This window comes from Callorhinus ursinus, unplaced genomic scaffold, assembly GCF_003265705.2.
Source record: "Callorhinus ursinus isolate GAN/ISIS: 27379988/994484 unplaced genomic scaffold, GSC_fseal_2.0 scaffold3, whole genome shotgun sequence".
Taxonomy (NCBI): domain Eukaryota; kingdom Metazoa; phylum Chordata; class Mammalia; order Carnivora; family Otariidae; genus Callorhinus; species Callorhinus ursinus.
Window position 1 is genome coordinate 8,138,147 of NW_027397065.1, and position 27,182 is coordinate 8,165,328.

A 27,182-nucleotide genomic window follows, 5' to 3' on the forward strand; every position below is an offset into this window, starting at 1 on the left:
AGATGAGAGATTTGTCTATATTTTTGTTTTGATTAATATTCCTGCTTTTTCACTTTATAAAAACACCTGGGTACTAAACATATCAGAAGTTCCCTGTTTTGATAATGGATTGAGACTATATTCATATAATTTGAAGATTGTAATCGTTAGGTTTTAATTAAGCTCTGAGGGTTTATATCCATAATTTATATGTTCTTCATTATTTTAAATATGTAATAATTAAAGTGACACATTATATTTGATTTGGGAAAATAATGTATTTTAAAATGGCAGAATAGTAAACAGAAATGTTCAAGTTATCTATTTGCTGTATCAATAAACCACCCCAAAATTTAGTGGCTGAAATTAATTTATGATGATCTCTCATAGCTCCGGGGTTTAAAGGGCTTCTCTGGACGCTTCTTGCTTGGAGTCCACCATAGAATTAGAGCCAGAGAGTCACTGAACATGAAATCATCTGACACCTAATCACGCCCAAGTCTGTGTTGTGATATCACGTCTGGACATAACATGTATGGACAACTAGAAGTTGTCCAGGTATCTCTCTTTCCATGCAGGTTCTCCATGTGGCCCGCTTGGACTTCCTCAAAGCATGGTGGTCTCAAAGTAGTCAGATGTCCTACATTGTGGTTGGCTTCTTCTGGGGCAAGCATTGCTGGAGCAAGTTGCTAAAAATAATTTCAACCTGGAATCTTACTTCTTGATATATGCTTGTGGAAACTTCGGTTTTGTTAATATGAATTGGGTGAGTTATGAGTGGTTGCTGTATGTTAGGCAGTGTGCTAAGAGTGCCACATATCTCACTTCTTCTAATCCTCATGACTTCCCTTTGAGGTAGATGATTTAAACCCACATTTTCATGAGAAATCTGAGGTTTATAGATACATCTGAGTTTTAGAGACACTAAGCCACTTGCCAACCTAACACAGATGGTAGGGACAGGGCGTGGATTTGACCTAGCAGTGTGACCCCAAAACAAGTGTTTATAATTTCCTATAATACAGATTCTCTTTTAAAATAAAAAAAAAGTCTTAATGATTTGGACTAAGACTAGGCTTGGTGCAGAGGAGGATGCAAAGATAGATAAAGTATAACATCCCTTCTTAAGGAGACCAAAGTATACTGGATGATGGATGCAGTTGTAAGTCAAGAAATGATATTATAAGTCATTTATAAGAGAGAGGTACTCAACTACAAGGATGTAGAGTTAAGGAATAGAGGAAGAGGGTGTGTTGGGAGGTCTGTAACATTTTGTTTTGGTTTGAGACATGTTGGAGGGACTGGTAGGACATGTGTATGGACATACCTAGCAGTTAGGCAAAAGTGTCTTGAGGTCAACATGTAGGATTGGGGCTTTATTTAACAAGTATAATTGCCTACTATAGTCAAAATCGCTTGCTAGATACTGTGGGGTAGCTACTTGGAAATGTCTAGGGAGTTGACAATATGAGTCTAGTTCTGTAGGATGTAAATAGGTATCAACAGGGGAAACTTGTTCTGTGGTCATTATAAATTTGAGAAATGATAGGTTAAATAAAGTTAAGTCTGTGTTTAGGCCTTTTTGGTGTTTGTTTTATGCTTTAAGTATTTTAAACGTTTAAGAAGGTATGTATAGTATCCATACAAATTTACTTCCTAAACATAGTTCACAAAAGAATTCTTTAGTTTGGCCATAGCATTGCATAGAACACACTTTGGGGAACACATTTCTGAGAACTTATGTGAACATTTAAAAGTTGGAATTTAAAGTCTTTTATAGGGATTAGGAAAAGCTGAGACGTCTCAGAGGGAAAGTTTAAATTTGATATTGCAGGGATGGATAGAGTTGAGATGGAAGCTTGAAGAAGAAGCAAGGCTGAGGATGGGGGATTGTTTGTAGGTAGGAAGACTGCATTTGGGAGATAGGGAGGACTGGGGTGGAGGGAGAAGAGCAAGAGAAGAGGTAGAGAGATTAATAGGAGTAAAATCTTAAACATGAAAGAATGGGGTCAGGAGTATGGATGGTGGATTATTCTTAGGGGAGTATGGGTGTTGCATTTTTGGAGACAGTCTGTGGAGGTGGAGGAAGAGAGAATTCTGAGGGAAGGGAAGTTCTGAAATATAAATGTTCAGAGGTAGGCAGTTAATATTGATGGGGATTCTGATACAGCAATGAAAGCAAAGAAGAATAAACATTACTCTAATTTCTAATGTATAAAGGTGTACAATTTCCCAATAACTGTTCACATATCATTGTGGAGGGTGCAGTTGGGAGATAAAAACTGATCTAGAGAGGATTTGCCTTTTTTTTATTTATTTTTTTCCCTAGGAAAAAACTTATTCAAGATGAAATTCTATTTTCATGTCTTGATTTTGCTCGTATTTACTGCTGCATACCAGGCCTTAGACAATCCCTGGCACATTGTAGAGACTCTGGATATTTTTTGGATGTTGCCAAATGATGAATGAATGTTAGATAGAGCCACAGCTAAGACCATCAGTAGCGTCCACATTCCATTAAGCTTTTTTTTTTTTTTTAGATTTTATTTATTTGTTTATTTGGGAGAGAGTGAGAGAAAGCCCAAGCGGTGGGGGGAGCAGCAGAGGAAGGGGGAGGAAACAGGCTCCTCACTGAGCAGGGAGCCCCATGAGGGCTTGATCCCAGGACTCTGGGATCGTGACCCAAGCCAAAGGCAGCCACTTAACCACTGAGCCACCCAGGTGCCCTTCCTTTAGGCTCTTTAAAAGTTGTGTGCATGAACAAAAAGACTAAGCTCCTGAAGGACTTTGCACTAAACAATAGGTGGAGGGAACTGGTTAGGAATAGTGTGGACTGAAGATAGTACTAAAGAAGTGGTATAGGCAGTTGTGTGGCCCTTCTCTGAAAGATAGTGCTAACCTATTCCAGGAGCTGGGGCCAGTGTGTCATGAGGGCCACAGACTAAAACAGCAAGCCTAAGTGGATGGAAAAGGACCAGGTTCAGACAGGGCAGTGGGTCCTGAGGCTCAGTGGCAGCTGGATCACTGTAGACGGGGAGACACCATACATCCTTTAGGAGTGCATATGCCACTGGAATACTTGGAGAAACAAGTAAGGGACTTCCAAGAGGTAAAGCTGGTTTTCCTTCCAGCATGACTCATGGTGTTTGGAGTAGGATTTAATTTAATTTGGAGAAATAATGTCATGGTGACATATTTGTACCATGAGTGTTAATGGACTAGTTCATACTTGTTATATATTAATGATTCCAAGGAATCAATATTTTTAATTACATCACAGCTGTAAGAAAATTCTAATCAAATTTAATCCTGTCATCCCCCAGCATAGTAGTGAAACAGAGTTTGGGCTACATTTAAAACAACGGAAATAAGCACTATATCTTTTAAAAGGAAGAAGAAAAACATTTAAGTTTTTAATATGTGTAGGTGGTAGATCATGACCATGAAAGACCCAAAAGAATGGAAATTTAAGGTAAGAAATTAAAAAAAAAGGAGATGATTTAGAGTGAATGTTTTTTTCTTTAAGATATTATTTATTTATTGGGGCGCCTGGGTGGTTCATTTGTTAAGCTTCTGCCTTTGGCTCAGGTCATGGTCCTAGGGTCCTGGGATCGAGCCCACATCAGACTCCCTCCTCATCAGGCTCCCCACTCTCCCTGCTTGTGTTCCTGCTCTCTGTCGAAATAAATAAATAAAATCTTTAAAAAAAGATTTTATTTATTTATTTTAGAGAGAGAGAAAAAGCGCTCTAGCAGATGGAGGGGCTCAGGGGGAGGGAGAGGGAAAGAATTTCAAGCAGACTTGGTGCTGAGCAATGGACTTGATCTCACGACCTGAGACCATGACCTGAGCCAAAACCAAGAGTCGAAAGCTTAACTGATCAAGCCACCCAGGCGCCCCTAGAATGAATGTCTTGAGAAAAGCGCAGATATAGTTACAAAACTTGTTCAAGAAAGTAAGAAAGAGTACAGTCAATATATTATTAGGCATTTGCTTCTCTGTAGAGATGAATTTAAATCAAACTTAACAAACACCTTATTTAAAATGAAAAATCAAAAGAAAAAATAAAATGAAAAATCAGAAGGTCTTGCAAAATGTTTTATACAGCTCAGACCCGTTCCAATGATTTGTTACTGATAAACTCCTAGGTTTTCCCTGAACTGGAAAGATTTCAAACTTTGACTTAGAATTTTTGAATGTTCTAATAGATGTTTTTAACATTTTTATCAGTTAAAAAAAACAGCCTGAAATGAATTTACTATGGAGTTAGTGGCACTTTCAGAGGGCACTTAACAGTTTTTAATGGATTCAATGAAGAGTGTTTTAGTGTTTGGAAATTTTGACCTGCTTGGTAGAAGTACTTTTGTAATCTTACCAAGCATTGTAGAGATTTATAAAAAAATGGATTTTAGGCTTTTTCTTGATTTTTATCTCTAAACTACTTATGTAATTGGACAGAAAGAGAAGCTCAATCTCAGTGATTTTCCTTAGGGGTACAAGTATATTGACAAAATATTGTAGTATACTGATATAGCATTAAAAATCTTTCTCGCAAGTTCAGTATATATGAGGCAAGTAGAGAAATAAATTAATATTGTAAAGTCATTGGCTTCCAACTTCCTGGGATGGAAATGTTTATAATCCATGCTTAGGTTTTATAGGTTTCAAAGTCATTGAGTATTATAGACGTTGGGGGAAAAGTAGTGGGTATTCAGATATTTTGGCTTCAAATTAAGGCTTTTATTTTAATATTAGAATTTTGTACAGTTTTTAAGGCCCTGTGGAAAATTTGAAAATTGTTCAATAAAGGGATTGAGTATCTAAAAAGTATTTCGTTTAGTGGCATCTGGCTGGCTTAGTTGGAAGAGCATGTGACTCCTGATCTTGGGACTGTGAGTTCAAACCCACATTGGGGTTACTTAAATAAGATTACTTAAATAAATATTTAAATAAATAAAAGAATAACAGGCATTTTTTTTAAAAATTAGGGAAATAGCTCCTTGCAGTGATAATAGATTGTATGACACATAAGTACTTTACAAATATGGAAAGGGAAATACTTAGCTGGACCAGAAATGATTGTATAGCACTTTACCTAATTCATGTGAACATCATCTCTTTAGCCAGTGTGGTCACTTTTTTTTTTTTTTTTTTTTTGAGGGAGAGAGCATGAGTGGGGGGCAGTTAGGGGCAGAGGGAAAGGGAGAGAGAAAATCTTAAGCAGGTTCCATGCCCAGTATGGAGCCTGATGCAGGGTTTGATCTCATGACCCTGAGATCATGCTCTGAGCTGAAATTAAGAGTCAGACATTTAACCTACTGAACCACCCAGGTGCCCCACCAGTGTGGTCGCTTTAAGAACTACTTTACCTTAATAAAATTCAGGTAAGACCAAAGAACAACAATTTTTTTTCATGTATCATTGTTAAGCTCACATAATTCTATTTTGTGTCAAAGTAAGTGAAAGTTTCACCAGAAAACAGAATGTTATGAACAAAATTAAGTGGAAACTTATTTTTTATTCAAACGAATAACTTAAAAAAATCTCCTTTCTACTTGGAAACAAGGGAAACCCCAACACTTCTAAGTAATCTTTGTGTTACTAATATCTGCAGTAACAAACTTTTTAGAATATAACAGCAAGAACTCAGCTTATCAAACCCTATGAGATAGAGCCAAAGCTACAGTTGGAGCAAAAGCTATGAGATACAGCCAAAGTTACACATAGCTTTGGGGCAGGAATAATGAAAACCAATTTTCAATTTATGAATCTTAAAAAAAAATACTATAATAAACCAATCAGCTTAGAGAAATTGATAAAGATTAAAGAAGAAATAGGTGAATTAGAAAACAGAAAATTTATGGACTTGGTAAATAAATCCAAGGTCAGATAGCCAAAATCAGCAGTCTTATTACTTCATTTTACAGATGAGGAAGTAAACTCACAAGGTTAAATGACTGCCTAAAGGTGCCCAGCTAGTAAGTGGCAGAGTACTCTAAAGACACAGCTGATAGGCCCCAGTGCATTTTCTTTAGTATGAAGATTGGCATTAACTAATTGGTCCATTAGTCTGAATTCTGGTGAACAGTGTAGACCTTAAGTGGCTAGAAAGTGGCTTACAAGTGATATTGCTGGAGATGTTACAATTGCTTCAAGTAAATAGTTGAATAAATATGGTAAAATCAGCTGTCACTTGGAGATTGCTGGAGCCTATAAGAAGGGCACATAAGCATTACAACCTGGGACAATAAAACCAAGAGTTTTATTAACAGAAGAAATAATGCGCTTATGTACATATGACTTCAGCGAAATTGAGAAGCAGAATCTGAAATTGATTACTGTTTGGCAACACTTCTTCATAAACTCATGGTGCAATGACTCAATATTTCATTAATTCTATTAGACTGCCATAAGTATCCCCTGCATCTTTTGATGAGGTTCCACTGCTACGTTATATAGATTTATAATACAAAATGTACATAATTCTTCGGTAGTTGGTACAGTTTTTAGTAAGTGGACAGATGGAAGGAAGTTGAGCCTATTTGATTTAAAGGAAATCAATATGATTATTTAAAAAAATGTGGGGGTGGGCTGCACATAGTGACTTTCCTCTAAAGAGTATGGTATGGAAAGGGGTGGGGAGAAGAAAGTAACTTTGCAGGGGAGAACCCTAACAAATACTGTCTTAGCCAGGTGTAGTAAATCGTGTTGATAGCATGTACCTTTATGTGATGTAATGAGAATGTCACTCTGCCTCTGTGGCCTTCCTGCAAAACCCATTACCCCAGTCTAATTATGAGACAAACCATCAGACAAATCTCAGTTGAGGAACATTCTGCAAAGACCTGGCTAGAACTCTTCAAAACTGATAAGGTTATCAAGAATAAGAAAAAAATGAGAAACTGTCACAGCCACGAGGAGCCTAAGAAAACATGAAAACTAAATGGAATGTGGTATCCTGGATGAAGTCCTGGAACAGAAAAAGGACATTGGGTAAAAAGTAAGAAAATCTGAATAATATTTTGACTTTAATTAGCCAAACTGTGTTACATGGTTTTCTCATTTCACTGTGAAAATATCATTTATTTTTAAAAAATTCATGGTATAAAATCATAGTGGTGCCTCAGTAGAACCTGGGTGTTAAAAGGTTTGTGTACACCTAAAAGATTTAGAAAAAGAACAAAGCCCAAATTTAGTACAAAGAAGGGAATGATAAAGATCAGAGTGGAAATAAAATAGAGACTAAAAAACAATAGAAAGGGGGCTCCTGGGTGGCTCAGTCAGCTGAAGGTCAGCCTTCAGCTCAGGTCATGTTCCTAGAGTCCTGGGATCGAGCCCTGTATTGGGCCCCCTGCTCAGTGGGAAGTCTACTTCTCCATCTGCCCCTCACCCTGCTTGTGCTCTTTCTCTCTCACTCTCTCTCTCTCAAATAAATAAAATCTTTAAAAAAATAAAAAATAAACAATAGAAAAGATCAATGAGACTAAGAGCTGGTTCTTTGAAAAGATAAACAAAAATGATAAACCTTTAGCCAGACTAATCAAGAATATAAGAGAGAGGACTGAAAATCAGAAATGAAGGAGGAGAAGTTACAACTGACACTACAGAAATACAAAAAATTAGGAGATTATTACAATAAAATTATGCCAACAAATTGGACATCCTAGAAGAAATGAATAAACATATGATCTTCCCAGGGGCACCTGGGTGGTGCAGTAGATTGAACATGAGACTCTTGGTTTTGGCTCAGGTTGTGATCTCAGGGTCATGAGACTGAGCCTCAAGTTGGGCTCCATGCTTGGCAGAGTCTGCTTGAGGTTCTCTGTCCCTCTCCATTTGCCCTTCCCATTCGTGCTTTCTGTCTCTCTAAAATAAAGAAATGAGTTTTTTAAAAAAAAACAACACCACATGATTTTCCCAGACTGAATCAGGAAGAAATAGAATATGTGAATGGACTAATAACTAGTAAAAAAATTGAATTGGTAATCAAAACCCCCAAGAAACAAAAGTACAGGACCAGATGGCTTCACAGGTGAATTCTACCAAGCATTTAAAGAACAGTTAATACCTATCCTTTTCAAACTATTCCAAAAAGTTTTAGAGAAAGGAATGTTTCCAGATTCATTCTATGAGACCAGCATTACCATGATGCTGAGGCCTGAAAAGACACTACAAAAAAAGAACATTACAGACCAGTATTTCTGATGAACATAGATGCAAAACTCCTCAACAAAATATTAGCAAACTGAATTCAACAATACATTGAAAGGATTATTCATGCAAGGATGGTTTAATATCTACAAATTAATCAACGTGATATGTCACATTAACAGAATGAAAAATAAAAATCATGATCTCAATAGATGTAGAAAAAGCATTTGATGAAATTCAACATTTATTCATGATTAAAAACTCTCAACAAAGTGGTTATAGGGAGAACATACCTCAACATACTAAAGGCTGTATATGATAAACCCACAGATAACATTGCATTCAATGGTGGAAAGCTGAAAACTTTTCTGCTAAGATCAGGAACAAGACAAGCCCACTCTCACTACTTTTATTTAACATAGTACTGGAAATTCTAGTGATAATAGTCTCATAAGAAAAAGATGTAAAAGTCCTCCAAATTGGTAAGGAAGAAGTAAAACTCATTATTTGCAGTTGACATGATACTATAGTAAAACTCACTATCTGTAGTTGACATGATACTATAGATAGAAAACCCTAAAGATTCCACCAAAAAATCTATTAGAATACATGAATTCAGTAAAATTGCAGGATACAAAGTCAATATACAGAAATTTTGTATTTCTCTATGCTACTAATGAAATACCAGAAAGAGAAATAAAAAAAAATCTCATTTACAATTGCATCAAAAAGAATAAAATACTTACGAATAAATTTAACCAAAGAGGTGAATGACCTAAACTCTGAAAACTGTAAGACATTGAGGAAATAAATCAAAGATGGCACAAATAAATGGAAAGATGTACCATGCTCATGGATTAGAAGAATAAATAATGTCCATACTATCCAAAGCAATCTACATATTTAGTGTAATCCCTATCAAAATACCAGTAGTATTTTTCACAGAACTAGAACAGAAAATCCTGAAATTTGTATTGAACTACAAAAGACGCTGAATAGCCAAAGCAATCTTGAGAAAGAATAAAGCTGGAGAAACAAAACTTGAAATCTCAGATTTCAAGACCTACTGCAAAGTTGTAGTAATCAAAACAATATGGTACTGGCACAGAAATAGACACATGGATCAACTGAATGGAATAGAGAGCCCAGAAAAAATCCATGTTTGTATGGTCAATCTGTGACAAGGCAAGAATATATAATGGGGGAAAAGATAGTATCTTCAATAAATCGTGTTGGCAAAATTGGGTAGCTACATGCAAAAGAATTAAAATAGACCAGTTGCTTACACCATACACAAAAATAAACTCAAAATAGATTAAGACCTTCATGTAAGATGTGAAACCATAAAACTCCTAAAGGAAAAAAAAACAAATTTGGGGTGTCTGGGTGGCTCAGTCAGTTAAGCATATGCCTTCAGCTCAGGTCATGATCCTGGGGTCCTGGGATTGAGCCCCGTATCGGTCTCCCTGTTCAGTGGGGTCTGCTTCTCCCTCTGCCCCTCCTACACGGCTTGTGCTCTCTCTCAGATAAATAAAATCTTTTAAAAAATTGAAAAAATAAAAATTATTCAATTAAATGAGTAGACATTTTTCCAGGGAGGACACACAGATGGCCAACAGACATATGAAAAGGTGTTCAATATCCCTATTCATCAGGGAAATGCATATCAAAACCACCATGAACTATTACCTCACACCAGTCAGAATGGTTAATATCAAAAAGACAGGAAGTAACAAGTGTTGGTGAGGGTGTGGAGAAAAGGGAACCCTCATGCACTGTTGGTGGAAATGGAGGTATAGCCACCATGGAAAACAGTATAGGATGGTCCTCAAAAAACTAAAAAACATAGAAGTACCGTATGATCCAGTAATTTAATTAATGGGTATTTACCCAAGGAAAACAAAAACACTCGAAAAGATATATACACCCTTATGTTTATTGCAGCATTATTACAATAACCAAGGTAGGGAAGCAACCTAAGAATCCATTAGATGAATGGAAAATGAAGATGTGGTGTATATATATGCAATGGAATATTACTTAGCTATGAAAAAGAATGAGTCTTGCTATTCACAACAACGTGGATGGACCTAGAGGGTATTATGCTAAGTTAGACAAGTCAGATAAAGATAAATACCGTATGATTGTACTTAGCTGGAATAAAACAAATGAACAAACAAATAACAAAGAGAAACAGACTCATGAATATAGGCCAAACTAGTGGTTGTCAAAGGGGAGAAGGGTGGCAAGATAGGTAAACTAAGTGAAGGGGATAACGAGGTACAGACTTCAGTTATAAAATAAATAAGTCACAGGGAGTGAAAGTATAGCATAAGGAATATAATCAATAATATTGTGATAACTTTTTGTGGTGACAGATAGTGACTGTGCTTATCGTGGTGAGCATTTCATAATGTATGTAGCTGTGGAGTCACTATGTTGTATGCCTGAAACTAATATGTCAAGTATACTTCAATGGAAAAAATAAATAAAAGGTTTGTTTTGTTAAAGCCTGAAGATGATCCTTGGCTACAGCACGATTATGACAGTAGTTTTGACTTCAAAACAACTTCAGGCCCTCTTGGTCTATCTTTTGTACTCTTTTGTTCCTCAGGAGGAACCTCAAGTTATTATACGTAGAATACAGACTTATTTTTCTAACTCTGAGACTGTCCTCCCTTTCTGGAGTGATAGGTGTGACCAGGTAGGTAGGCATTTCCAAAGTTCCCAGATCTCTCTTATACCTGTGCTTTCCACGCCAGTTACAGTGTGTAGAGGTAGCTGATTCTCTGGTTTGAGTTTTGCAGGCATTCCAGGAACATCAGGAGTCTCACCATTTTGTTCTTCAAATACAGTGTCGCAGTTCATTCCCTTCAGACCTTGCAGTGGCATCTTGGTTTTTCATTGTGCTTTGCAAACTTTCCTAGGTTCTGGATGTTTCCATCTTACCTCAGACATCCTCCTTTCATTCTAATGTTGCTACATTAGATGGGATGTGGGTGGAAAGAGAGCCTCACACGGGAGAGTCTAGGATGCCCAGTCTTACTTCCTTTGGTTTCTTGGCCACTGGACATTGAAGGTCCAGAGCCTGGAATCTGGTACTTCCTGGTGTACTGGAATGAATTTCTAAGTGCCTCACAAATACCCTAGTGCTGTAGCTGTTCTTTTTTTCTCCCTTTAACAGTTGAGGGAACCTGGGGCCCAGAGAAGTGGCTTAACTTGTCTATTGATGGCAAAGATGGAAAGATGGCAGAGACTAGAGGTAACCGGGGATGCAGCATCCCCAGGGGTATTGGCAGTGTCCAGCTAGAGGTTTCATAGCTTCTATTGCAGGATCCCCAAGTAGGTACTACTAGGACTACTCTCCTTTGCCCTGTAAAATCAAATTCCTGGGACCCTACAGGGGGGTGTGTGTGTGCAGGGGTATGTGTGGACATACACTTGTACATGTTTTTCTACCTTTGAATGGCATGAATATAAGACGTATTTTACTTTCTTCTTTGATCCCGGTTAGAGGAGACATTGGTGTGGTCCTGGAATTCAAGTTCTCTTTATAATTAACAGTTGCTATTCAGCTGGGGCCAACTGATGTCATGTAGAAATGTGGACTCCGTTTTTTCAAAATAACCTAGAAATCCATTTTTTAAAATGTGACATCCTCAAATTTTAAATCTTGGAAAAATTCTTTTAGTATTATTTTGTAGACACAGTTTGGCCTAAAAAACATGTCTCTAGACCTCTCGGGGCGAAACCTCCAGTTTCAACATGAAACATGAAACTCTACTTTGTTCTTTCCCTTACCTGCCATGAGTGCATATAATTCATTTAGAAATGACAGTGCCTAGATTCTTCATTGAAAACAAATGATATTCTATAAATAGGTACAAAATAGAAAGAAACTCAGAAAAAGTGGCTAAGAGAACTTTTTTTAAAGGTAATACTGAATCTCAGAGGAAGGATTAGAACTAATTATAGCAGTGTTCAGTGAGATGGAGGGGTGCCACCTAGGTGGTTCAAGAAATCTTTGTTTAAACACATGATCCTTATATTTCAAAGGAGCAAAAAGGCAAGTGTGTCTTACTTCTCCTTAACAAGAGATACCTTTAGCACACTCATACTTGGAATCTCTGCACACATCTTGACTGACTTTATTGCATCTAAATTTGCCTCAAAGAATTTAGTGTCGTAAATCCTTCATTTTGTGCTTTGCCAAAGTAGGATAGAGAGAGCGCAGTTGAAATCCATAATCTTCTAGTGTCCCACATACTCTAGAGTTGAAGCTTCTGCACATTGTTCTTCCTGTTTTCTTGGTGAGCATTTGTAATTCAAATATGAGCAGCTTGAATGGCTTTTGTGATCTAGTTGATGACTCAAGCGTTTGGGACTGTATGATTTCATGGGAAATGTTAAGCTTAAGTATTTTGGAAATACGATAGAAATCTGAAGTGCACATACGTCATTTAAAAGATTTTATGTCTCAAGCATTTACTTACCTCATTTGTGTTTAGTAACGTGTTACTTTTCTTCGAAGTTTTGGTTCAAACTGTACAGTTGTTTACTGAAATGGTTTTGTGGAACCAGAGTCGTATGCATGTGCCAGGGTGATTTGTTCTATCATGGTTACTCCTCTGAAAAAAAAAAAGAAGAGAAAAAGAAAGAAAACAAGAGATTGTGTTAAAGCACACTTTGCAAAAGTTGGTAAATATGACTCTTATAAAAATGTAAGATGAGCACATGTCAAAGATATTATTCAACCCATTAGGGAGGAAACCAAGAGAGTGTTAATACTGCTTCAAAGAGCTTTTGAGGAACTAAGTACATATAAGAAAATTAATAAAGGAATGTTGAGATAAGATTCCTAGGTTAGCTATAAAACTGGTTATTGTCCTCCAAGCAATGAAACTGTGACCTCTGGATTATCTGTTTCACTGGACAAAAATTATTTGCACCTTTACTGCATGAAAATTTCCAAAATTTACATGTAACTTCACCAAGTCTGAAATCTTTTATCAATAGTAAAGAGTCATTGAGTTGAACAAAGTGCATTTCTTTAAATCTTGGATGGGTCTATGCCCTATCTGATATTGAAATTACATACCACATGCTTTTTGCTTTATATCCAAGTTTTGGATACTTTTTCTTAAAAATTATCAATATCGTTGAGCCTCACCTCTGTACTCATGCTAGGTGTTAAGAATGCAAAAGGTATCCAAGATGGGCGAGATCATTGTCCTGATGGTGCTTTTCTTCTAAGGGGAGAGACAGAATAAGTGCAAATTGTGATTAATGAAAGAAACAAAAAGCTGAGAGGAGACTATCAGAGGACAAATGTCTTTACATACAGAGAATAGAAAGGTCACTCTGAGAAGATGACATTTAAGCAAAAACATAAAAGATGAGAAAGGGTCATGGGAAAGGTGGGAAGGAAGAGAGTCCTAGCCTGGGGAGCAACCAGCTATGGCACAGAAGTGAGAAAGGGCTTGACTCATCCAAGGATCTGGAACACCACCAGTGTAGCTGTGAGTGAGGGGGAGAGTGGTACTTGATACAAGACCCAATAGATAGGGTCTGTTTATACTGGGTCTTGTAGTCCATGGTAAGGAGTCTGCACTTTAAATACAGTTAGGAGCTTTCAAAGATTTTTCTTATAAAGGCCTTTTTATTATGGAAAATTTTAAACATTCACAAAAGTAGAAGAAATAGTGAATCTCCATGAACCCATCACCCATTTTGGAACTAGATCCTAGGCATTTTGGCTCCCAATGCATGATTAATACAGAAGTAGGTGAAAGGCAAAAAAAAAAAAAAAAAAAAAATCAACTAGTTCAAAATATGAAGGTGATGAAAATAATCTGTTGGAAGCAGTTAATGGGAGATGCCAAAATATTTTGTTAGAGCCGTGACAGGATTTAAAATTATACTTGAATATTTAAGAAAATTGGAGAATATAGGAACTTTAGATATACAGTTTTAATATTGGGTCTTCCTAAACCACCTAAAACTTTATGGTAAAGGGTTTTTAAAAAGATTTGTATAAACTCACAAGGATAGAAGAAGAGAGGAGAGGATAGAAGAGGAGAAGAGACAATAGCAATGTGGTTTTTGAGCCAGAAGGCAGACAGATGAGTAATAATTGGCTTAGCAGACTGACAGCAGCTTAACTCTATAAGCTAGCAGGCCAAGGAATAGCTAAATTTGCACAGAATTCTCAAAAAAATATAGGGAGTGGTAGTGCGAAGTACCTCTGTAACTATGGGGGTGGGTGGGCTGGGTAAACAACTACATGGGATTAAAGCTGTCCCAGGAGTCATTGTATTTCTACAATTAGCATCTGTTCTATACTGTTGCTGACCCCTCCTCCCTGCAGCTCTACTATTTTTTGTCTGGATACCGTTAAACGTACTTTCTTGATTGGGGATCTGAAGCATATTTGAAGGGTGAAAATCCCTAAAGAAAACAGGAGATTAGATGACCATATGATTATTGATTGCTGAGGCTCTAGTCACTTTCCTGCCCTTGGTCCCTGAAGTCTTCATAGTTATATCTGTATCTTCTAGATAGTAGAATGGAAAATTCTTCTTTGGGGAACCTGACCAACCTGAGGGTAAAGTCTTTTCTAAAGGTACTAAAATTGAGACTTCCTAATAAAAAGTTAACTCATTTCACCCAATGTTGACAAGCTACACTCACGTATGTTCAAAACTTCAAATTTTTCATTTTGGTCTCTGATTCTTAATCATATTCAGATAAACAGATCCATATATTCAGCACATGCAAGCATCCTTTTAGTCTTTTAAGCATATACAGATAATCAAGAATTACCAGATGTTTGAAGAAATCTTATGTAGAAGATAGATCCCAGATTAAATAAAAAAGCAACTTAGAGGTAACAAAGACTATAAAGAGAAAACTTTAAAAAAATTAGTACTTTCTGAGAGATAAAAGAGGTATTTGATTAATGAAAAAAGAACAGGATACCATAAATTCTTGGAAATTGAAAGCACAATAGCATAAATTTAAAAAAATAGTTGGAGAATTGAAATTTAATGATGAGTTAAATTCTCAGGCAAAGATCAAAGATTTGGAAATTAGAGAGAATAAAGGATAAGAAAATGAGAGGATCAATTCCAGAATACCAAGATCAAATAATAAAAGTTTTAGGATGAAAAACAGTATGAAAATGGAAGGGGGGGAAATCAGTGTAAAATAAAATTTTCCAGATTTGAAGGTTGAGTGTTAGACTGAAGGGGGCTGACTGAGTGCTCAAATGAACAAAAATAAACCCATTCCAAGAAAAATCCTGTAAAATTTTATAACACTGTGGACAAAGAGAAGAACCTTCCAGAGGGAGAACAAAGCAAATAAACATACAATATTTCATAATCAAAGTGATTTTGGATTTCTTAACAGCAACACTGGAAGTTTGAAAATAATGGAACGGGGCTTTCAAAATAATGAAAATTATTTTCACGTGAAATTCTATACCCAATGAAAATGTTAAGTGGAAGATTAATACACAATAATTCCTAACATGCAAGATTTAAAAGGTTTATTTCTACACACCCTTTCTTAGGAAGTTACTGGAGGATGTTCTCCTTCAAAACAAGGGAATAAACCAAGTAAACCAAGAAAGAAGAAAACATGGAATCAGCAAACAGATCAAAGAGAAAGAATCAAGGGGAATCCCAGGATCATTCTTGTGTTCCACGTGTAGAGGTCAAGAAGTCCCAGTGAATGTAGGCTTGACAATATGTGGTCTAGGAAAGTGCAAGTTGCCAGATTTGTGTCTCTTTCCCTAGAGGGTGATTTGACGGGTGTAGTGAAAGTCCGTGGACTTTCGATGAGATCTACAATGGTGGTGGAGTATAGTTGAGACAATTATATGTGTTCCCATCATGAATGTCAACATCAAACCTTCGTATCTATTTCTCTATCAACTACCATTTTGAGAAGATGTGCTGATTCCTGAAGTCTGTATGCAGCAGAAAACAAAATCTGTCACAGAAATTTTCTCCTGTAGATGGACATCTCAATATGTACATAGATTCTCTCTTGTGAGAGACAGATAAAGTTGATAATTGTAACTGACTCTGGGTAGGAGGGGCATATGGCTGGTGGGGGCTGGTGTGAGGGAGACTTACTTGTTACTATTGTGCCAGCGTATATGTATTTTATTTAAAGATGAATAAAATAAAATAAATTCCTTAAACATTTTAAATAAATTAAAAAACAAAGGTAATAAACTTTAGGTATAGTCCAGATAACTATAAGAGACTACCCCCTTTTTTAACCTAAAAATATCTAGCTTTTCCTCTATTTGTATCATCAGCTTACTTTTTATTAAAAGTTGCAAATTTAAATTCTGTTTTGGTATGGAAGAAGGAAAACATCAGTTTTTTGTAGTACTCACCCAAATATAAATAACACAGGTTAAGAATTCTTAGAGGCTGAATAATTTATGATATGAGTGATGAAACTTCTCTTGTTCCGTAGGAGTAACTCTATAGCTTTAGAATGCCCATTAGTAAATGTAATAGAGTTGAAGTAATTCTAAACTAGAAAACCTTTCTCCATTAGGATCATATTTTCATTATCAGTTACTTGGTGGTCACACTGTGGGAAGATACTTGCTACAGCACTGACAAGGCAACAACTGAAACAAAAGGTCAATGCATCCCTTCAATTCTGTACTAATAATGTTTGTCATTTCACCGTGTCCAGTCACTCACATGGGTTGTACAGTTGTTTATTCTGAAACTTAAAAAGACAAAGTTAACTTTTATCTTTTATTTATTTATTTTAAAGTGGGTGGGGGATGGAGGAGCAGGGCGGGGGAGAGAGAGAGAATCTTAAGCAGGCTCCACCCCCAGCGCAGGGCCCAAGGCGGGGCTCCATCTCACAACCCTGAGATCTTGGCCTGAGCCCAAATCGAGAGTCAGAGGCCTAACCCACCTGGCCACCCAGGTGCCCCGACAAAGTTAACTTTTGAAGGGACCAAAGGTTTTGTATGAAAGCTGATTACTGCAAACTCAGCAAAATCAGTTTTTTATATATGTTTTTCTTTATGTTGTCATCTATCGGGTGCTGATTCTCATTTATTATTTTATTCTATTCTGTTCCTACAAACTTACTGAAACTTCAAACAGAAGGCTATTCCCATTTACTCAGGATATACTCTACTTCCTATCTTTCCTAAGGTACTGGTAATAAGAGGTGAGATAGGAGGAAGATAAGCAGGATTTAGAATTTTGTGGTTAGTATGACATATTGTGTTGGAGAATATTATTTTATAATGATGTTTAATATGTTGTGTGCTAAGTAATCCAAGTAGAAAATAAAGTTAGAATACCAGTAGGTTTTCCAAAGAGGAAGAAGAGCCAGGGAATCAGGAAAAAAGCAAGAGAAAGGAATTAATGCTATGCTGATTTAAAGAAGCATAATATTGGGGTTCCTTGGGACAATCAGAATGCATCAGCTTTTCCAGAACACTGAGTCAATGTGGTGTACTCCTGTCCCACTTTGTTTTATTGTGAAGGCATCTTTGGTTTGTCTGCATGCCCTTAATTTCTTTACTAGTCATTGTCAGTTTTGAGGTGGAAGGAGAAAATATTATAGATGGTGGTAATAACTGCATGGGAACAGGAAGAATAGCTAGTGTGGTATTCTTTCACAGAAGTTTAGAAAGACTAAGACCATTGAATGTTGGAGTGAAAGAGGAGGAATCTTCCACGTGGTATATCCTGACATGGGTTCATAGTGTCACAGATTGGACATTAACGGATAAATATTGATGTTGAAAAGTGACAGAAATTCCAGCCTAAGCTGGCTGTCAAAAAAAAAATTTAATTTATTGCCTCAGTAACTGAAAAGGCCAGGGTAAAGCTGGATTCAGGAAGCTGAGCTTGATTATCAAGATTTGGCTCCTCTCCACCTCTTGGCTCTGTCTCTGGCAAAATGTTTTGGCTTCATTTCCAGGCTTTGGAGGAAACTGTCCCCAATCAAAATGATCCCAAATCCAGCAGTAGAGGGAATCTGCATCTTTATGCTTAAGCAGGAATCTCAGAATTGTCCTTTTGGTTTGGGTTGGCCTGATTTGAGTCATTTGCCCGTTGCCGCGAGAATCATGGAGCCAAGAACTGTATGTTATGGATGTTTATATCCTCAGTGACGAGCTCAGGATGCTGCACAATGTGCAGGAGCAGGTGCCCGACATAAACCATGTTTTAATCTGCTTTTCTGAAAGCAACCAATTTGCATTGCAGGGACTATTTTAATATGTTCCTGGTTTTTAATTCTGAAATATTTTTTGCAGAATTAGATGGCTTTTTGTATAGGTTGAATGTGATTACTGGAATCTAAAAACCGATCACTTTGTGCTATATGTTATCAGGACTCTGTCAAAGCTTCATAGTAAAATTCAGGAAATAAGAAGCAAGAAAGTAACATAAATCTCATATTGTTTTAACATGATTAGAAATCTATTCAGAGATAAGAGATCTATTGACAGGAACAGCTTTCATTTCCTTTGAATCATACTGAGCAAGGTGTGGGGAGAACATGATGATAGTTGAAAAGGAGAGGATTTGCATATTGGAACATCATACCACTGCAGAGCAGAGGAATGCCTTAAGAATGCTAAAATTATTCTTTTACAGCTGTGACAGAATATGAATTAAGGACATCTTTAAGCACATGTTGTTTGGAATTCATTTTACAGAGAAGTTTAAAATAGGTGGTCTGATGGGTCATGTAAAACTTTTCTTAGATCTAGTAAGAGAAAAGTTATCTGAAATATATATAATACTTATGTGTTGTGTCAGTTGCTAATGCCTCGTCTTCTGAGTTTAATAAAGGGAGTTCCAAAGACTAGATTTTTATAGTATGATAGAGGAAAATGTACCTAGTTACTCTAAAAAAGAAACTTCAGTATTTGTGTAATTATGCCTGTCTTTTAATGGGAACTTCATTTTCAAAGCTTTTTCTTCATCTTTTAGTTTCTATTGAATGCCAACTTTGCCTCAACAACTTTTCTTACAAGTTGAAAAGATGAAAGCAGGGGAGAGTCAATTATCAATGATGTCACAGAATTTGAGGCATTTCCAATCATGCTTGTTTTGTTCATTTCACATAATCTCAAAATTCACTGATGTGCACCAATTTAAAATGAATTTGCTGACTTAACCACAAGATCTTGGAGCTCTAATTGCCTGGGAAATAGCAAGAATGTACCACTTGAGCTCATTGGTCCTGACATTAAAAGATGCTATTAAATATTTAAAGTAGTTAGGAGAACTGAAGTTTCTGTTAAATAAATGTAATGTTTATTAGAATAATAATGCGCACACTTTTAGGAGACATAATTATACAGCTTTATGGAAGTTTTGGTTGTTTGTGCATGAGTTTAAAATATTTGAATGTTTGGAAACAGGTAGCATAAGCAATCTACCAAATTTTTCAAGATGGAGACATGGGATTTGTAGGGATAGAATGTAAGAGGCAATATAGTATGGTTATGGGGTAAAGTCTGCAAGTGGACTGCTGGGTTCAAATCCTGCCTGGTCACTTGCTTAGTTAAGTAGCACCGCATGTGTTAACTAACTTCTCTGCGCCTCAGTTTCCTCAGCTACAAATGGGATTAATGCTACTAGTACCTTCTTCACAGGGATGTTGTGAAGGTTCATTGTGTTATTATTATATAAAGTTTCTGCAACAACAGTACATAAACATTAGCTGTTCTGATCATTTTCTATAGGTCTTTGCAGTTTTTCCTCAGGATGTATGAATCTTAGAATATAATATAGTAAGATATAGAAAAACATATATAAGGAAGTCTGCAGTAAGTTCAAGCATATTGCACTGAAAAATTCAATAATTAACTCAAAGCTGCAAACGTGGTCTCCTGTACGTCCACTCCAGAACACACTCACGCTCTTCCTCACACTCTAGGACAGTGTATGTCAAGTGTATCTCAAGGATCAGTTACATTACAATCAATAGGGCTGCCTGTTGAATGTAGATTCCTGGGCCTCAACCTAAATTCCCTGGATCAGAAATTTTAGTGTGTGAGTTAACATTTTTAACAAACATTTGAGTTGATTCTGATGCAGAACAAATTTTGAGAACTTAGTTCCACAGCCGTTCACAATTCGCCTTTGTCATGCTATAATTCACTTTCACTCTTTCTCACTTAGAACTTCAGGTGTCTTCTTATTTCTCTCAGCTCAAAGTTCTGTCACATCTCACATTCAAGGAATTTTTTCCTCCAAAATCACAATAGACCAAACTTGATCTTTTTCTTACACATCCAAAGCCAAGCTCACTGCCGCCTCACCCCTCCATTCTGTATTCTCTTTCTCATTCCTAGTTCGTTTCTTTCCCACTATTTGTCATAAGTGAGGTGTGAAATCATTCTGGCTTTAGAATTCCACAGAAGATCTTCAGTTGTCTTTGGTGGCCCCAGAGCTTCTCCTACTCTCCTGCCTCACCCAGGCTTTGCCTTTTTCCTTCTCTTTCTCTCATTTTTTAAATTAACTTTCTTTTGGTTAAGGTTTCTGCCTTAGAAGTCAGGGAAGAGAGAGCTGTTTTATTTCTTCTCCCAAGTCCCTTATCCCCATGACAGGTGAACATTCTTAGAGAGAAGGCACAGGTGTACAAATTGCCTTAGTCCTCCGGAATCTCTGTCCCTGTTGGCCCGTGTCTCCTTCCTGGACTCCATCTGACCTCTGCATCCTCGTCTGTGGATTTTGCAGCCATAAATATGTGAGACATCAGTAAGCCATCTCAGATTGCTTTGTTTGAATATGCTTGACTGAGAAAATTGCATTTAAATTAAAATATATCAAGAACTTGGGTGTTTGGTGGTTTCTAAATACAAAGCCATGTGTAGCCATGTGGAAATACCACATACATGAAAGTTTTATTACTTCTTGACCAAGGTAAAGATTAATAGGAAGCATTTTGGCTCATAGAGTGCATAATGCAACTCTCCTTTAAAACACATGAACTTGTTTTGTTCGTGTGACTGATCACATAATCCATTGGAATCTTAATGATCCGTGAGATCAATTGTTCACATTTTTAGAGGTACATCTACATTACAAAACAACAGTGTTTTCAAGAGGCCACTGCACTGTTGTGCTTTTGAAAACACTTGAATCACACAGTGCTGAAAGCAGGAACACTACTGATGACTCATAAACACACACATTCTACTAAGAAAAAAACAATAGAATTTATGGAAAAGAAGGAAATACACACTTTGTCAAATTTTGTCTATGTTGCTTGTTTTTAAAGCAACATAGACATTTTCTAAGAAATGATATTAGGATTTTGCTAGTAAAATGGAAGCAGTTTAAGCCCTGAAAATTTATGTTGAAAGCATTAGCATTTCCTTGCAGTAACTAAAAATTCTTTTTAAAACATTCTCAAGTGAGATAAATTTCAGGAAAAGGTAGACACAACCAAGAAATCAATTTATAATAAAGTTTTCACTTCAAATGCTTTTACATACCACTTTTAAGCGTTCTCTCATATTTGTGTGATCATCAAATAAAAAGATGAAGAAGCCCCATTAAGATTATTGATCCATTTGATAATTTTTTAGTTTTAGCTTGCATTTTACAGTTTAATTTGTGGGAGAATATGGGCTTTAATCCCATTTCCAAGGTACTGTTTTGTGTTTTTCTTAGAATAAATTTTAAGGTCAAAAATTTTAAAAATCCTAATTTAATAAATAAGTTTAAGGCTACTAATAACTATGATCTTGATATATAAGTTAAAGAACAAAAAGTAGTTATGAATTGTAAAAGAGAACCACAGAAGAGATTGTGAGTTTTAACTTGCTTCTTTGATCACATACTTAAGTTGGGTGCTTAATATTTGATGTATTTTTGTCTTAGTTGCTTATTGTCTAGCTCTCCACTCTCTGAATACATTCGATATGTTTTGTGAACAAAGCTTTTTTTTTTTCTTATAGGGATGCCCTCTGCATCTTTACTAGTAAATCTCCTCTCAGCTTTATTCATCACTTTTGTGTTTGGAGGAACAGAAATAAGGTTTGCCGGACAAACAAAATTTGTAGTTAATGAAACAAGTACAACAGTTATTCGTCTTGTCATCGAAAGAATAGGAGAGCCGGCAAATGTCACTGCAATTGTATCGGTAAGAAATGATGTGGTTCTATTACTGAAATGGATGATATGAAATGTCTTAGTTTTAGTGACAAAACTTTTTTTAACTGTTTGAGATTCTGAGTAGTTTCATTATATAGAATTACATTATTCCATTCATATTTCTTATAGTTTATATAGTGCTCCAAGGTAGCATATGCACTCAACAATAATAGTATAGTAACAGTATAGACTGATTATTTTAAAATGTTCATATATTTATTTTAAAACAAATAAAAACCAAAGACATGAATAAGTATTTCTAAGTAAAAGAAAATTTTACTTTGAGTAATTTGGATCCACGTTATCTCTGCTCAGATTATTTATTTCATGTGGTTTAGGGAAAATACATAAAATATTTGAAAGCAGAAAAATGGCAAATTAAAAATGAATTTTGTCAGAGAGCTTGGGAGAAATGAAGTACATTAACTTAAGTAGAAGTTAGGCAGGATTTGTTTAACTATCAAGCTATCTTGCACACATTTAGTTATTAGATGGATTATGTGTCCATATATTTGTGTCTATGTTTAACCAGAAAGTAATGTCATATGACCACTAAGGATATTGCTATATTTGAGGCTCAAAGTACTTGAAATTTTTTTTCAAGAAAAAGTTTTGAAGCAGGAGGTTAAATTACCACATTGTGAAACATTGTAAAAAGACATAAAGAAGAAAGACTACCTACGAAAGAAATCCAGTTTTATAATTTTGTGCATTGCTTTGAGTTTTTAATTTATGACGTGTGAATATATTTACTGAATTCACGTGAACTTGAGTATACATTATACTTGGTAATCTTTGATGCATAATTTCGATTGTATCATAGAGAGGTTTTGGGATTGCCCTGTCATTTTCACAGCTTCTCATGATGGTGGCATCATCATTTCTCAATCATTTTTCACTTGTTTGTCATTGAGGTTGCTTCCAATTTTTGCTGCTATAAATGCTGCTTTGATGAAAATGTTTACATATGTATCAATTTTTACATATTCTGGGTTGTTAAGTGATTTTGGGGGGCTGGATACTGTGTTTTTCTCTTTGTTTCAGTGGCTCTTGATAGCTAATGCTTTCTAAAAGACTGTGCCACTTTTTATGTTAAGAAGTACAAGTTTTTCAATACTCTTAACAACTTAATTGGGTGTCTCAGGTACTTAAACTTTATTTTTATAAAAGAAAACTAGAAATTGACTATAATTTTCCTATACATGTTCTTCATTTTTTATTTGTACTAAATCATAGTTTTTCCAGTAGCTAAGTTGTTCATTGTGAGATCTTTGGCAAAAGAAATCTCATTATCTTTGCATAAGAAGTTGCCGTTTATAATTTCATAATTATTGCTCCCTTTAAAATCTTATTAGCAATGCTGATGTTACAGAATGAAGTCTTAAACAATTAAGGAAAAGTTTACGATGACTAGTAATTTGGAATGCTAAAGGAATTGGGTCTTTATTGGAGTTGTGGGGGAGAATATAAATAAAACTTCAGTTGAAATTTTTGGAAAAAGCATTTCTTTGAAACCCATAGGGTAAATAACTGATTTTCCTGATACATTTTGGCAGGCTATTTCCACCTCTTCTTTGGGAGAGTTTTAGCTACAGTTAGTTTTCTTATCAGGTTTGCTGTAATCCACTTCAGATCACTTAAGAGGCAGAGAAAAAAAAAATTCACATCCTTACTTTCCTATATAATTATTACTTTTCTGTGTAATGATTCCTTTACCTTCCAGAGCATAAACAAATGTTTTTGTTTAGAATCATTTTTAATAATGTTTTTGAAGGTGATTTTTGTCGGTTGTTAAATACTTGCTTTGTTTTTGTACATCCTGTCTATAAACAGCAGTGTGAGTTGATGATTCCTGTTTTTTCTGTTGATTGCTCCAATTAGCGTCAGTTTTGCTTGTCCTAACAGTGTTGTAAGAACCATCTATATTTTGCATTTGATAGCTCTATGGAGATGACACCGGTGACTTTTTTGACACATATGCTGCAGCGTTTATACCTGTTGGAGAAACAAATCGGACAGTGTACATAGCCGTATGTGATGATGACCTACCAGAGCCTGATGAAACTTTTATTTTTCACTTAACATTACAGGTAAGTCCTTCTTGACCCTGCCGCCCACCTAAACTCAGAGAAACCTTACAGTGCTTAAAAATCTGTTTCTCTAGAGATAAGCCCATCTAGAGACTGGAGGTGGTTTTCCTAGAACTCAGAACTGACAGCCTTTTTGGCAATTCCACGGTCTGGTTATTATTCCTCAGACAATCTTGTTTAGAAGATTCTACAGTTGGTTTTTGGATCCATTCAGCTTATTTAGGAATTGCCATGACAGATGCTCAAGAAAACCTGTCTTCCATTTGGCCCCTTTCTCTTTTATCCCTCCCCTGCTACCAGATGCACAAAGAATGACCGAGACTTCTGAGTTCAAAGGAGAGGGATACAAAAAGCAGGCGTGGAAGTGGGAGGTCCCTGTGCCTTAGAATCATTTTGGACTGCCTCTGGGAAAAATGCTTGAATAGCCCAAGGTTTAATTATCCTTTATGGCTTGATCTGTTAGGTTGAGGTAATAACTGCTAACACTGTTCTAGTTAATTTTTCTGAAGGGCATTAAGAATTTTTTTTAGAAGGATTAGGTCAGTATGAGTAAAATTTTTGTGAAAATGATACTTGAAATCGTCTTGTTTTGCTTTTGTATATTACTTTTTTGCATATTCCTTTATGCTGCTGTTGAATATCAATAGAAATGTTGTAGAACACTCTTCCCTTATTGATTAGAAAAGATGTTTTAATATTTTATCTTTAATTTGGCTCTGTGATTTATAGAATAAATAATTCTTAAGCTTTGGCACCTTCTGTAGTGTAAGAAATCATATTTGAATAGAATTTCATACTGCTTACTTAATTCTCTGTTACATTAGTAATGACATTAGAGTAATTGTAATATAGCATTACTAGCCAGTGATACTTATCATTATATTAATTTATATTTTAATAGCCAGTGATTAACGGTTTTTTAAACTTTTTAAAAGTTTTTATTTGGCACTTCTTTACCATGTTGACTTAGTTTGAATATATTTTCTTAATCAGCATTAAAAGTATACTTGTATTTTTATTCATATTCTGAACAATTACATAAACACAAACTATTAAAATGATTCTCTGTTTCTCTTATTTTTAATTTTATTAACTTATTAATTTTATTAACTTATGGCTTTTATTTAGAAACCTTCAGCAAATGTGAAGCTTGGATGGCCAAGGACTGTGACTGTGACAATATTATCAAATGACAATGCATTTGGGATTATTTCATTTAATATGGTATGGTTGCAATTTGATTAATCTTGTGGTTGCTGGGTAATAGTTATTAAATTTTTTTGTTATTTTTCATGATGTTACCTGGCATCATCCTGCCACTTGATATTTAAATAAAATTCACTCGAACTTCATCCATGTCCCACATTTTGTAGACTGTTCATTTGTTCTACCTAAGATTTCTTCAGCTTCAGGAGGCCTATGTGATCGTGGCCATCTCTTGTCCTAATCTCCTGCTGATATTCCACCTGACTCATTTGTTACCTCCTTTGCTGGTCTCTAACTTGGAAGTTGTCTAAGTCTGTTCCATCTGCTGTAACAGAATTCTGTAGACTGGTGTCTTAAAAACAACAGAAACGTATTTCTCACAGTTCTGGAGGCTGAGAAGTCCAAGGTCAAGGTGCCCCAGACTTGGTGTCTGGTAAAGGCCCGCTTCCCGGACGTCTTCTTGTGCTTTCATAGGTCAGGAGGGGCAAAGGAGCTGTCTGAGGTCTCTCTGATAAAGGCACTAATCCCATTCATGAGAGCTCTGCCCTCATTACCTGGTCACCTCCGGAAAGGCCCCACCTCCCAGGATTTGAACATGACTTTGGGAATAGAACAAACATTCAGTCTGTAGCAGATGTTGTAGTCTAGTTCCTTTTGCTCGATTTCCTCAGTTGCCACTTAAAATACTGTTTGTCAGCCTGCTTGGGAAGTTGGGAGCTGAGAAAAACTTACTGGAAGAGTACTGGAAAAACCTATAGTAAACTCAAAATTGAATGGAATGAAGACATTACAGTTCTTAAAAATTCTGTAGTCAATCCCTACCCTGAGATTCTCCCACTTATTCATATTTCTTAAAGGTTAAAACTCCTTGTCATCCCCCTCAGTTTTGCTCAGCAGTTCATTTCTTCCCCCTGATCACCGAATTCCTGTGTCCCTGGCAAGTCCTATGTTCAGAGAGTTTTATCTTCAGAAACAAATACACAAGACAGGTTCCCCCTTGAGAGAAATTGTTTCCAGCTCTTAAAACAAAATTTATCTTGGATACAATTGGATTTTGCCACTAAGTTTTAAACTACAATGACCTTCCTGATACTGAGTCTTTTTGAATCATGTTACTAATTATCATTACTAAAAGATGATGTGATACTCCCCAGCTTTTTATTTATTTTCCAGTTTAGATTGCTGCTACAATTGGTGCATTGTATGTCATTTTCTTACCTTAAATTATCTCTGAAACAAGACAGGCTATAGATAAATACGATCTTTTAATTGCAGTATCTTTATTAAAAAGATGTGGATAATGTCAATATAGTAGACATTTTGTGACCTCCATTATATTGTCATTTACAAAATTTATTAATGAATCAGTCAATTCTATTTAAATGATAGGGAATTACTAGTTAATTATAAAGCAGGCTCTCTTAATTGCTTAGTTTTTCTCCTTACTGTCTTTCTTCTATATTCACTTCCAGCTTATCACCCCTAACTTCATACTGACTTGTTTAAAGTTTCCTTCCTTCCTTCCTTCCTTCCTTTCCTCCCTCCCTCCCCCCACCCTCCTTCCTTTCTTTTCCTTTCCTTTCCT

At 36.0% G+C, this 27,182-nt stretch overlaps 1 protein-coding gene across 1 annotated transcript in view; it reads left to right on the forward strand.

The window, feature by feature from the left end:
• The window catches only part of ADGRV1 (adhesion G protein-coupled receptor V1), a 524,455-nt gene that overhangs the window by 13,115 nt on the left and 484,158 nt on the right, over positions 1 to 27,182 (forward strand). The window contains exons 2-4 of the mRNA XM_073887989.1: positions 22,106 to 22,290; positions 24,242 to 24,391; positions 25,520 to 25,615. Coding sequence (XP_073744090.1) covers positions 22,106 to 22,290; positions 24,242 to 24,391; positions 25,520 to 25,615 — 431 coding nt within the window. The remainder of the gene's footprint in view (positions 1 to 22,105; positions 22,291 to 24,241; positions 24,392 to 25,519; positions 25,616 to 27,182) is intronic.